Source organism: Phoxinus phoxinus, assembly GCF_949152265.1.
Source record: "Phoxinus phoxinus genome assembly, chromosome: 6".
Lineage (NCBI taxonomy): Eukaryota > Metazoa > Chordata > Actinopteri > Cypriniformes > Leuciscidae > Phoxinus > Phoxinus phoxinus.
Window position 1 is genome coordinate 8502206 of NC_136881.1, and position 14643 is coordinate 8516848.

General features: G+C 36.7%; 1 protein-coding gene across 9 annotated transcripts in view; it reads right to left on the reverse strand.

Annotated features, from left to right (window-relative positions):
- dmd (dystrophin) overlaps positions 1 to 14643 on the reverse strand; it is a 99450-nt gene that overhangs the window by 80532 nt on the left and 4275 nt on the right. For 8 of the 9 annotated variants that reach the window (XM_079615159.1, XM_079615158.1, XM_079615157.1 and 5 more), the window contains exons 2-9: positions 7171 to 7232; positions 6149 to 6241; positions 4779 to 4856; positions 4236 to 4328; positions 2741 to 2913; positions 2324 to 2442; positions 1220 to 1398; positions 707 to 841 (exon numbers count right to left, since the gene is read on the reverse strand). In XM_079615159.1, the coding sequence (XP_079471285.1) occupies positions 707 to 841; positions 1220 to 1398; positions 2324 to 2442; positions 2741 to 2913; positions 4236 to 4328; positions 4779 to 4856; positions 6149 to 6241; positions 7171 to 7232 (932 nt within the window). Of the gene's footprint in view, positions 1 to 706; positions 842 to 1219; positions 1399 to 2323; positions 2443 to 2740; positions 2914 to 4235; positions 4329 to 4778; positions 4857 to 6148; positions 6242 to 7170; positions 7233 to 13276; positions 13647 to 14643 lie in introns of those variants that run through there. The other variant, XM_079615160.1, reaches the window with a different exon arrangement.

Consider the following 14643-nt stretch of genomic DNA (forward strand, 5'->3'; position numbering starts at 1 on the left):
TGACAGTAAAGGAGAGACTTAAGTCATATCTTAGTGACCAAAATATCTTTGGGGTGACTAACCACCTAGCAACTACCCAGAACACCACAGCGATATACTAAAGTTCAGAAGACATTAGCAACCACATAGGTCTTATTTACTATTTACATAGGCCAAGGTCTTATTTATATACTATTATAGTATTTATTTATATTTTGAATTAGCTTTTTTATTTTCAGTTTATGTTTTATGTTTTGCACAGACAAGAACAACTCGTTGACAAGAACAAAATGTTGATGGCTGGGAGTTGAAACAGGAAGTTAGTCAAACAGAGATTTCGTTTGTAGATAAAAGTCTCAGGAACACACAAATTCACACATACAGTGCTTGTATTTTGTAATACTGCATGATAAACTAGATTTTTTTATTTTCCTAAGAAAATGTGAGTGGTGTTCATAATGCTAGGCCATTGAGTTTGGCTTGTTCCCATACTTAGTCAAAAGAGCCCACCAACAAGTCTCTCCCTCAGGTCCCTTCCTCATTGCAAATCTATGGATTTTTTTTGTCCGTTTTATTGGCTGGAAGGCAAAAATCATAAATTCAATCAATAACTTGGGACAAGCTTTAGGAAGTGAAGTGCGACACCACTGATATTAGTCGGAGGTTGTTGTAGACACAGCTGCAATGCCCGGCAACAAGGAGGAGACAGCAGTCAACAGAAACAAACCTGTGCGGTGAGAAACTTCCTCTGCTGTTCAGGCGTCTTAACGTAGGCAGCTTGAGTGAAGGCATAGCTTCTGAATCGAGGTTTATATGAGGGAGACGGGGTGCGAACATGACTCTGAGCCACACTGACTGTGATCTAAGAGAGGTGCAGAAGACAAGAAAGACTGAAAAAAGCAAAACAAAAGCCACACAGATGCATGGAAACATAGAGGAGAGTTGAGTGATGGAGCGATGAGCTGGATATGGCAGTGAGAAGGACGATGAGGACGTTGGAATGCAGAGCGGCAAAATTAGATCACAAATTGCAAAACATAATTCAATGTCAGCTGGCAAAGTGTGTTGACAAGCTAGATGTGCATTCCACATCCTGAGAACGTCTAAAAACCTTTTTGAAACCAGAGAAGTCTAATGCTTTCATATTAGACGTATGTGGCGCCAGAGATAATGGGTCCATGCATTATGATTACAACATACCGTTCTAAGCTCTGTGTATTTATGAGTGTGTTGCTCTGACCTGCTGGGAGTAACGCTGTTGGGTTTGAAAGAGAAAGTGCTCCTCCTTGGTCACTGTAGCTCGAGGGAGGGTCTCCACCTCTTGTATGGCCTCCATACTCACACCATGGGGCAGGACTTGGAACAGGGAGGTGACGTACATAATGATGGATTTCTTATCAGGATGAGCTGTAGCAACATCTGTGAAGGAGAAAAGAAATTTGAGTTTCCCATGCAAATTTCATAATAAACTCCTAGAGGAGACTCCTATTAGATAAATGTGAGAAGTTGAAGACCTGTGCAAACATTTGCTTTCCAATTAAAAGAATGTGTGTGAACAAATTGTACGTATACTATTTTGTTTTAAAAGTTTTGGGTTGATAATATTTTTAAATGTTCATGTAAAGTCTCCTATGCTCACCAAAGTTGCATTTATTTGATCAAATGTACAGTAAAACAGTAAGACTGTGAAATATTGGTACAATTTCAAATAACTTCTTTTCTTTTTAATATATTTTCAAATGTAATTTATTCCTGTGATGGCAAAGCTGAATTTTCAGCATCATTAGTCCAGTCTTCGGTGTCACATGATCCTTCAGAAATCATTATAATATTCTGATTTACTGCTCAAGAAACATTTATTATTATTATCAATGTTGAAAAACAGTTGTGAGGCTTTATATTTTTGAAAAATTTGTGTACGTTTTTTTCTGAATAAATATTTCTTAAAACAACAACAACTTACTGACACTAAACTGTGAAAATGTGTACATGTAGTGCTATGATTTAATTATATACATATACCAAACATATTTTTAATGGACAAATCCATATGAAAAAAAACATCATACATATACTGTATATTAGATCTCTGACATGTTTCTTTCTTTGATTTGGAAGTTTCAGTTTGGATATGTTAATAGAGAACAAGATATAAGTGGTACAACCTCAACTATGAGTTAAACCCCCATGGCATAAATTATGTGATGAAATTCTGTTTTAGATGTTGATGTAACAAGACATTTCCTCTCATCCCAAAAACTAAACTAAAAAAAGCCCTGTCTGTATTACTCAGAACAACTTCAAAGGCTAATGTGAACAAGAAGAAGAAAGGAGGAGGTCATACCCTCAGGGTCCAACAGTCGGTCGATGCCTAAACTCTTCTCCGCAACGTTGAAGGCATGATCCAGTCTCTCAATGGCTTTATCCTGTTGCTCCACCACACTCCAGTTAAACAGCTCCGGCCTGGCAAAAAATAATAATAAAGAAAATAAATAATAATATAAGACAGTTAATAACTTACTTTTCTGTGCCCATGCTTGAAATAGCTTAAAGCAGATCAAAACAGCTGGTTCATTACCCAAATGAACTACACGGAAAAATAGAAAAACAATAAAGCTTCAAAATTTTGCTTCAGGCCAAACTAGTATTCAACCATGCAGTTTATGACCAATGAATATAAAACATTAATTTTAAGTTTCATTAGACATGAGAGCCGTGATTTCTGTGATTTTCAATAAAAGCACTCATAATGTAACAGCACCTGTGGCTGTGGATGAGAGCATTGAAGGCAAAGCCATCCGTCCAGCTGCTGGAGAAGTTGACCACATTGATGTCTCTGTAGTTTTTAGTGGACTGCCTGACCCAACTTAACAGAATCTTTTCACTGTTGGTCTGCTGTAAGTCTGCCATGACATCTTTCATCACATCCTTAACCTGTGCGGTAAAAAGGAGAGTACGTATACATATTTATCAGAACAGTGACAAATATAGCAAACATGACATGATAAAGCTGATATTTAGAAACAGACTTTATGATTACAATTTTATTAACAAGATAAAAATATGTGATAACACTGAAAAGATAACCAATATGGTATTTGGACATGTCAACATTGTGATAATATGTTTTTGACACAGACAATGGTAAAGCCATGGTCTTTGGACATGTACTGTATCTTGGTAATAACATTTTATTACATTTCCTTCACATATCATGCAAATACCTAACAGTAGTAGATGGTATATATATATATATATATACATGGTATATATATCAGTCAGTATCATGATACATATCAAAGAACGATTGTTATATCCTGGTTGGATGTGTCCAACGGTAATATCATGCGATTCTTTTAAATGCCTAGGAGTAAATACTAAGTACCGGTACAAGAAAATGGAAATCAGTCAATAATACCATGGTATACCCTACGAATTAAAAGTTTGCGGTCTGTACGATTTTTGAAAGTCTCTCGCTCAGCAAGGCGGCATTTACTTGATCAAAAATACAGTCAAAACAGTAATATTATGAAACATTGGTACGGTTTAAAATAAACTTTCTACTTTACAATATTTTTCAAATGTAATTTATTCCTGTGATGTCAAAGCTGAATTTACAGCATCATTACTCCAGTCTTCTGTCACATGATCCTTTAGAAATCATGCTAATATGCTGATTTGATGAAACATAAGAAACATTTCTCATTGTTATCAATGTGGAAAATAAATGAATTTTTACTACTTTACTGTCACTTTTGATCAATGTAATACATCCTTACAACAACAAAAAATCTTAATGGCTGGATATGTACCACTATAACACCATGGTAATCTTTGAGATACCAGGGAGTATGATATAAATCAGTCAGCACCATAATATATATTGTAATCATTTAGCACGGTAATTTTACCACTGTATCACTGTACCACGATACTGCCATTTAAATCAATATAATGCTGAAACGTTACTGAGTCTTAAAGGCCTTTATTGCTATAACCACTGCCAACATCCTAGGGAAGAGGACATCAATAGCTCTGAACATAAACCACAGTAGTGCCACCTTATCAGATGAAATGAAAAAACACAGAGGAAACGAGTTCCTGTACAGATAAGCCACATGACAGTCCACTGCAAATGTGCTACATATACAATCTTTGATAGACCAACATAACTGATGATAAAGGTCCTCGCTACTGCCCTTGAAGGCAAACCAGAAAGATTGTGGGTCTGATTTCACTGTATTGAACTCTCATACCTGCCAGTGGAGAATGATGCTCCAGATGAGCCCCAGGGTCAGTTTATGATTCCCATCTACAATGTCAGCTCCTCCTATGTTCACCAGCTCAACCTAGAAATGGAGAAGATTCGAATGCAAGAACCTTAACTGCACATAATTCGACCAGGAGCGTGTATTGAGAAAGTAAACAGGGTCACTTTTGATTTTATGTTGACTTTAAACAAGATAAGGATCCGATATTTCAGTCACATCAACTGTTTTAGATATCAACAGTTTGATATTTGCTGGGAAATTACTTCAACCAGACCTTATAATTTGCTATCTTACTTGGCTTTTATTTGGTTCTTCAAACCCATTTTCAAGCCGCCTGGATGTTTCACTACGTTTTATCAAGCAAAGCAGCTTTTGTATCAGTGAAATGGATAATTGCCATTACCTTATCAAACTGTAAATTTTGCTTCTGCATAATTTTGTCTTGCATTTATTGAAAAAGCTCAACCGAAACATTGAAATTCCAAGAGCTGTGAATAGTAAAACAGCCAGTTGAACCAATTAACTCACATTGTTCTTCTGAAGGATCTGCAGGGCCCTGTTAACATTGTTGAGGGAGTGCACTCGAGTGAAACCACGTTCTTTAACCTGCAAATGGGGAATATATCAGAACTGAACTTAGAGCATCCATTGCAAATGAATTCAACCAGTTATGCACTCATCCTTGTCCAAATGCTTTGAAACCAGGAGTATTTTTTCCTTGATAAAAATAGAACAATGAAACGCGTCTCAGAATATAACCCAGCAGAGCCAATTAAAGGGATAGTTCACCCAAATATGAAAGTTCTGTCATCATTTTCTCCCTAATAAAGGGGTGGCCGCTATGCCCAGAACAGTCAATATCACAGTAATTGTATATAACACATACACACATAACAAACAAAAAGCAAAGTCCCTTTCAAGGAATATCTGTTCACTCGGCGACCATATTTGCTATTTCAGGCATCAGGAATGGGGAAATCCTGAAATCTCAAAAAAAAATGCTTGCCAAACTCACAATTAAATAACATATTTCAAATTAGCAACAAAGTCTGAAATCTGTGCCATAAATGTTGTTTCTAATGCTCAAATAGTGTTATGCAAAAAAAGCTTATTTTTCAGCCTAGACCAGCCAATGTGCATGTGCAGTCCTAAGTGCGAGTATCAGGTTTCTATGGGAACCGGAGCTTCTAACGGCAGCTGCAGTGACGCAATGACTTTACCAATCAGCGATTGGCTCTTTTACTTAAAAGGCGGGACGTATTCTGCTATATTGCGTGTTGCTGTTTCTCCCATTTATAAGCAATAGGAGTGAACCGTCTTTCTATATCTATGGTCTTTGCTCACCATGCAATCAAAATGGACAATTCTTATTTTCTTATTTTTTATGGAATATTGCAGTATTTATACACTTTTTTTAAAATGAATATGCCCTTGTAATCTTTAAACAAAATAACTTCCGCTCTCTCTTGTATCTCTTCTCTGATGTTGTGTTACTGACTTGAGGATGGGACAACCTGTCACTCACATGACAGCAATAGCAAACCACACCAATCCAAAAAATTCCTGACGGACGAAATCAAGTCCCGCCCTACACTTTTTCTTGTTCAAGAAACGGTTTTACTCATATAGTACGTCGCAATAGGGAAGAAAAGACTATCACAACTTTTGTGTTATGCCAACTTCAATCACGCTGATATAAAATATTTAACATGAGGTAAATTATCTTCCAATAAACCAATTTTTGGTCAATGCTTCATTCCCCATTCATTGCAATTGAATGGAAAAAGAGTAATACCATGACTATCCTCAAAATTAGTGAGTTAATTACAACAAAAAGTGTCCTTTTGGGGTGAACTATTCCTGTAAGGAGAATGTTTCTTATTTAAAGATGGACCTACTAGTTCATGGCCAACCAGACCCTCCAGGAGTTCAAGAAGACGTCGGCCATCACAGAGATCGGTAAAGAGGTCATCAACAGGGGGTCGTCTTGTCTAGAGAATAAACAGAACTTGTAGAAAACTTTGGGAACATGTATTTAGGCCTTTGGGATGTGCTTATACTTGGTTTGTTTGGTCCGGACCAAAAAAAAACAAAAACATTTAGTCCTGGTCCGCTTAGCATTCACATTGGCAGTTTAAACTTCGAAAATAAAGATACCGTACTTTAAGGCATAGGGATATGTTCACATTTAAATAAAAGTATTTATTTAAAAATATACAGTATTTAAAGTAGAGTATTTATGAGTGTATATTATCCAAAATATAGGAGAATGACAAGATAAGACCTTTAGTTTTGGTTATTTGAGTGAAAAAAAATAAAAATAATAAACATTCCCTGACATTCCCCCCCACAGCTCTGCCTTGAAGCAAACACTTCTCTCTCAGTTTGAAGGACAAAGAACTGATGTCCTTCCTCTGTTAACATACTGTAAAAGGATGCTAACAGAGTTACAAAGAGAATGCAAAAACCTCTGTTTTGAAATGCCTTACCTGGAAGCGTGGAACGTCAAACAAACAATTCTAAAGCACACATTCACGCATTCACACTCACATCCTGACAGATGAAGGTTAGTGACAAGACTTTATGCGTGTGTGAATCTTAACTTATAACCTTAAGATCAATATGTGCAAGTGTGAATCTTAACTTTTAACCTTGATATCAAGCTTGTCTACCTTATGTCTCCTCATCCACCCACCATGTAGTAGGTGGATGAATAACAGCATTTCAGTTTATACACCTATAACACGCTTTTCCAGACTGCAACAACAGAAAACCATGAAGATTTCTCAGAAAAATCGCAATATATAGATAGTCTAAATTAGTTAATTAAAACCAATTGATAAAATCATTTTCATTTGCCGTTAAAGGTGATTCAGTGTTATTTCAACACATGATAAAAACAAGACTCAAGTCACATTACCTTAGCAAACTGTGAGTTTATCCATTTCGTGAAGGTTTTCTTTTGAACATCTTCTCTTTCATCTGAAAATGAGAGAGATCACTGTCAATACTGTCCAGTTATGGTTCAACTCTTACAAGTTAGCACACACACAAAATCCTAATTTCAAACAAATCATACTCATTTAATTCCTTAAAAAATGTAAAGGTGTCCAACTACATAACAGCATAGATCTTCATAAGAATAACAAAGCCCTCAATAAGAATGTGGTCAATAAGAAATATTCACTACGTTGTGGCATTTGATATGAAGAAGGTTAAATACAAAGAGACTGAGAAAAAAAAGCCCCTGAAAGACCTGAGATAGGTTTGAGGCTATATACAGATCAATGGTCAGCTGGCATTCAAAAGAAGATTAGTTCTGAGAGACTGAGGGTGTGGATCGGGCAACCCTTACAAACACAATGACTGAGTAAAGTGAAAGATTGATAAGAAAAGCCAAACAACCTGCTTAATTCCTCTATTATTCCTATTCACTTCTAAAACATTGAATACACGAGTTCGGCATTGCGAAATTGACGCAATTGACAAGATCAAAAACAAAAAAAAATTATTTGTTGTTTAAAAAGTCTTCGTTTGGTTGCCCGCGAATAAAAACTGTTCATGAAATCCCAGAAAGTCACTTGCATTTGCAAAGAAAGTGAAGAAAATATCGGGTGTTGGGAACATTAAAAATCAATCAGTACAAAGAACATTTAGCTTTCATTTCACATTAAAAGCTTGTGTTGTTCCCTGCTCTAATATTCTCCAATTGCTTTGATTCAGATCTCTGTGCTCTACCCTCTCGGCTTGCTTGGCTTTGAGATTGATTACAACAGCGTAATTCTTATCTAGGGGCCCTGATGATATTAAAGCTAGTAGAGTTCACCACTATAATGAAAATTCTGCCATCTTTCCTCTTCCTCGCATTGGGGCACAAAAGGAATTATCTAGCCGAGGCGGTCCCTGTTCTGCATCTACTTTTATTGGAAAAGTGCAGCTTTGACATTCTGCTAAATATCTCCTTTTGTGCTCCGCGCAAGAAAGAAAGTCATACAGGTTCGGCAGAATTATCATGTCATCTACAAAACCGTTCAGAATCGTTAGGATTGATTAAGAATTGTTTGGATATTTCCTTACGCACATAAAGCACTAGGTGGTGAATCACAAGCTTTCCAGAGACTCGGCGTGGATGACAGCATTTTCATGCATAATTGATTTTAAGCTTCCAGTTGTTTTTCCCACCATCGCAATAATCATCATGAAATGGGTAGTTTCAGTTCATTGTTCCCATTGGTCAGCCTACACTTCAGCTGAAGGTATAATCACAGTAGCATGGCTCAGATTCGTTTCAAGCCTGACTGCACCATGTCATGCCTATAATCGCAATAACACACACACTCACACGGTTTTGCTGTAATAATATGACAGAAGACTAAAGGCAATGTTAATGATCAAACACTGAATAAGATTAAATCAGTTTTAAAGAACTAAAATAAATTAAAAATAGACTATAAATATAAAATAAAGCATAAAATAATCTTTTAATTTACATTCTCTTTCTACAAATTTGCTAAAATATAATATCATAGGCCTCTCCCCCCCCCCCCCCCACACACACACACTATTTTATCATCTAAAAGCATAAGTTATCCCATGCAGACCACACATTTCAGTTCTTGAAAGCAATGCCATTTGCCAAGGCTAATTTGAGTTCTTTGCTGTAGAGAAGTCATCTTAACACTGCAAAAAGCAGCAATCGAGACCTATTCTTATCGCAGATCAATAATTTCTGCAGCAAATCAGATATCTCTTAACGTTCCATAATAGCAAAAGTCATTCTTTTACTTGATTAACACAATCCGCTTCAATTATACTGTCAACCCCTTGACAAAATGCGCAGAATCCAGCAGCACCACACAAAGGAAAAGCTGATTATTGTAAGTATTTTGTTGCTGAGGGAACCTTCACATTATCTTACAGGATTACTGCTATTGATCTAGAAAGCTCTAAATTAGCTGCTTTTAAAAGCTCAGGATTTGACAGGGAAATTATATTTCAGCCTTCTTCAGGTTCAGAAACACAACAGGGTGGACGACTTCCCGCAGTCTCCATTCACAAACTGCCTAAACTTTAAGACACAATTCATTTTGCCACATTGAAAGAAAGCATTTTAGTTGGTCGGATGACTCATTTGCTAAACAAAAACTAATCTGCACTGTAAAAAGTGAAAATGTGCATTCGTTACATTAATGCGTTAATTCCCTCCTAAATTAAAAGGCCTCTATTATGATTTTCAAATATGACCTTTCATGCAGTGTGTAGCTGTTTGTGAAGGTAAAAGGTCGGCAAAGTTTTAAAGCTAAAAGTGCACAACAAATAAAGTTAGCCTATTGTCTACTAAAAACATAATCGATTCTGAACTGCCGAAATGAGTTTAGTCCCACTTCCTGTAAAATACCTATGAAACATTGTAACAAATTTGCATAATCAACGCCTATGGTTTTCATTAGCTGCTCGTGAACGACCGCTACTTTGACCCGCCCTCAAACACTGTAGCGGAGGCCTGGAAGAGTTTGGTTCGTGTGGACATGTCCAGAAGATTCTGTTTTCAGCGCTACAAATCCACTTTTCATGCAAAGGATTAGGACTCGTGCTTGAATTGATATGGAAAAAAAACAAAGCCATCATTCATATCACTGTGTAACAAGCGCTGAGGAAGCTTCCAGAGCTGAAATTCAGATATGGTAATAGTTGACCAATCACAACGGACTGGGCCATTTGACCAATCAGAGCAAACTAGGCTCTCAGAAAGGGGGGTGGGGTTTAGAGAGATTGAATATTCGAACAACCGGTTTCAGACTTTCAGAAATTAGGTGATGTGCAATGTATATCATGAGAAAATTATAATAATAATTATTTTTACCTTTGATGCATGTACGGTAAATTGATTTTAGGAGACCTCCAAAACACAATTAGGATTATGAACCTTTAAAATAGCATTAACATTCTGGCGTGCTATATTTCAAGTCTTCTGAAGCCATACAATAACTTTATGTGAGAAACAGCTGTGGCCACCATTTACTTTCATTATATGGAAGAAAGCAGAAGGACATTTTGCTATAAATAACTCCTTTTGTGTTCCCGGGAAGAAAGAAATGGGTTTCTAAAGACTTGAGGGTGAGTAAATGATGGCAGAATATTTAGGTTCATTTAGATGTCACCAAATTAAGAGCATGTTTGGTTACCTGACATAACATGGTTCATCGAGCGTTCTCAATGAATTATAGTTTTATGCAAAAGAGTGTGAACAAACGTCTGTCAACAAATAAAGGTGTTAAACTCCTTGCTTGACGTCCTCCTGTCATAATGTGCAATTTAAAAGCCCATAATAGTTGTTTTTGCCTGGTTGTGACAATTATCATTTCTGAAACAGCCGGATAATAATGCTCTGAAATGAAAAGGAATTTAGCCTTGGCTCTGCAGGTGATAATAGCAAGTGTTTAAATAAAGTGAACCCAAATGTTTTAAGCAATATTTAAACCAAAACAAACGTTAATAAAAATCATGAATTTGAAAATGTAATTGGACAAATATATAATATATAAAACTGCTGGATATGAATGGTGTAAATTTACATAAAATCAAAGAAAAGTGGGAAATAGAACATATAAACAAATATCTGGATTCTGGAATATATACTACTGTAGGCCTACATGATCCATGTCAACAACTGCATTTTGAACTGGAGTTGCGTATAAATAATTGTAATTAACAATAGGCTAACTGTTTTTGAAAATAAGTAGCTAATTATTAAAGTGTCCCTATTATGCTATTTTAAAAGTTCAAAATTTTGTTTTGCATGTCTCCTACAATAGATTTACATGCATCCAAGGTTAAAAAAACACTTTAATTTTCTCATAATATACATTGCACATCACCTCATTTCTCAAAGAGTCTGAAACGATTCATTCAAAGATTCAATCTCTTTAAACGACCTGACTCTGCTCTGATTGGTCAAGCGGCCCAGTCTGTTGTGATTGGCTGCAGTGGCATAAAGCCCACGCTTACTCTATTTGAAATGTATCATGTACTGACGCAATACATATACAATCACAATTTTAGCAGCATGAAAACTGATATTTTAGCAGCAGTGACGTCCATAACCACTACTTCGGTAAAAAGAATTATGCAAGCCTACTAGCGACCAAATACACTGATTTGTTATCACAACTTTTTATCTTTTGTCAAATCAACTTCGATAACTAATGTGTGAAGATAACATACTATTTTGAGTTTCTGTTTATTAAACCATTCTTCTCCATTGTATTAACTCAAATTTTGAATTACAACGAACTCTAAATTTTAAGGCAACAAGGTAACTTGCTTTGTTAAGTTAAACCAACATTTTTTATTTACAGTGTAGTGTGTTCTATTCACAATGCTCACATGTGTTCTGAACCGCTGTGAACACAAACAACCAGTGTGAAATTAACAGTTAAAGGGGTTAGTTCACCCAAAAATGAAAATTCACCCTCATGTTGTTCCAAACCTGTAAGACTTTTGTTCATCTTTGGAACACAAATAAAAATATTTTGAATGAAATCTGAGCACTTTCTGTCCCTCCATTGACAGGTGTGCAACTTCCACTTTGATTCTTCAAAAAGTTCATAAAGAGATCGTAAATTGAGAGGTTTAGTCTAAATGTTCTGAAGAGACACAATCGATTTATATAATGAACAGATTTAATTTAGGATTTTATTCACATGTAAACATTCATCAACTCACACATCAGTTGTGGTAAACGGAAGCTCAAGCATGTTCGCATGACGTTTGAGAACCAATGAGGTTCATTCTCGTGTTACGCAGCACGTTTGAGCTTTCTCAAGAAAGTGAAAGTGACATGTAAAGGCCAAGTTGTCCTTCAGAAAATTTGTACTAAACTGCTCGATTCATAATATATGGATTAGTTTTACGATCTCGTGGACTTTTTGAAGCGTCAAAGTGGTAGTTGCGTAGCTGTCAATGGAGAGTACAGAAAGCTCTCAGATTTCATCAAAAAGATCTTTATGTGTTCCGAAGATGAACAAAAGTCTAAAGGGTATAGAAAGACATGAGTGTAAGTAATTAATGATAGCCAACACTTTTCATTTTTGGGTGAACGAACCCTTTAAACGTCCCAGGCACTCTTGGAAAGCAGATCAATCAATTAAATTATGCATGCATTTAGGATTTAATATTATTAGTTACGGTATATACATTTCATTTTATATATGAATGTTGGGGGGATAAAAATAGAATCAAATGATTATGTCTATGGAAATTATTGGAAGATTGGAATGGAAGACATAATAAATAAATAAATAAACCTATAGAGCCCGATCTGGCAGACAGAATAATGTGAGCAGACAGACAGGAGAATGAAAGCATTGCTTGCCATTGATCGGAGGCGTGACTCCAGGCAGGTGGCAGCTGCTGCTGGATTATATCCGCCCTTGTGCAAATAGGATGATGGGGTGACGGGCTTGAGCCGAAGCTAACGGGCAAATACAAAGACGCTGGACGCACACACCTGCTTTTAGCCGCCTAATCTCAGCACACACATCCGAGGGAAGACTGTATTCACAGATTACAGCCATACGTTTTCCACCACAGCTACCCAGCTTCATTTTTTTCCCAGGCAATTTACAAGCGCGAGCGCAAATGTTTCGATGAGACTGGAAATACTCAGCGTGTCTTTATGACAACAGCGCATGTGATTGAACTGCGTGTAGTTTAACAGCAGACTACCACCAAACTTTCTCTCACATTCGTCTATTAAATCACGACTAAATACAAAGTGCGCACGTTCAACGATTCACCAGTAGAGTACACAAGAAACAACAACGAAAGACACCCGTAATTAACACTAAAACAAAACTGTCCGTGCATCATGAGAACAGATCCCTTTATAGATAAGACGCACACGGCTAGCGGATCTATTGTTAAATCTGGTTAAATCTTACGTGACATGCCGTAATAAAAGCCGCCAACAGCCAAACAATCACCTCACACTGGAAGAGTATTTCAGTATGATGATTCAGTCTTACCTAAATGAGGCTTTTACACCACAACAAACGCAACTATTTCCTCCGTAATGGCTTTTAGAGTCGCAGGCAGTCGGGTTTGTGGTGTGTATCCGTTACCTGTGTGTATAAACACAGCGAGCTCAGTTTGATTATCCGGTTCCCTTGCTGTTAAACAGACTCGTCCATGGCTAAAGCCGAAGATGATTTGGAGAAAGAACTGTAGGTGGACACTTTGCCGCTTTATTTGGTCGTACTCCCTCACTTGAGTGCAGTTCTTGCCCTGCTGTGATCCGTTGATACCGGCAGGTGTAGCGGTGCTCTGCTCTGGCATGCGGGCTGATTGACTACAGCTCTATCTAACGGGGAACGATAGTTCGCCACAGGGATCGATACCACATGGATACAATGGACAACTTTATTTAACTTGTTTATGGTGGAAGGTAGGCTAATTACAGGGTGCCAATGGTAACCACGTTTCAATTTGAGTTCCTTATATTTCCGTAAGCAGGAAAGTTAGATTACAAGTTAGACACTTAGGGCGCATATTGTCACCAAGCAGTAAATAGACGCTCGAGAACAGAAATCGTGGTAACCATAGCAACACTAGGGTGCACGAGCATTTTTGGTCAGGGACGCATACCATAAACATAAAAACAGTAATTATTTATCTCATATTACAAATTTATCACAAAACATTTGGGTGTTTTGTTTAAAAAATATATATATTTAAAGGGATAGTTCACCCAAAAATAAAAAAATCTGTCATTTACTCACCCTCAAGTTGTTCCAAACCTATGCATTTCTTTCTTCTGCTGAACACAAAAGATATTTGGAAGAATGTTTGTAATCAAACAGTTGATGGGCCCCATTGATTTCCATAGTATGTAAAAAAAAAAATACTATAGCCAGGATATTTTTCTAATATGACTCTGATTGTATTTGGCTGAAAAAAAGTAAGTCATATACACATTGGATGGCTAAGTTGAGGGTGAGTAAATTATGGGATAATTAACATTTTTGGGTGAACTAACCCTTTAACAATGGGCACCTACAATTTGGAGACGAATTAAAAAAAAAAAATCCTTGAAAAATAACCGTGAAAGTCATTGTACCAAATCACCACCCTAAATAATTAGTAATTAATGTGAAATTATTTTCTGGAGCTTATTTAAACCTCTCTTAAGTACTGTTAAGAGACGGACCGTTTACTGTGATGTCCTTTTCGTATATGCTTGTGGTCTATTAAAAATGGATGAATTCAATACAACGGTCTGGAATGGCCAATTTCATGTTGACGTTGAGTTTTTGTGCAGCTGGTGGGCACAACTCACATAAAATCACAGGACTCGAAACATCACTATGCCATCTGTACATCTGCCAGAGAAATC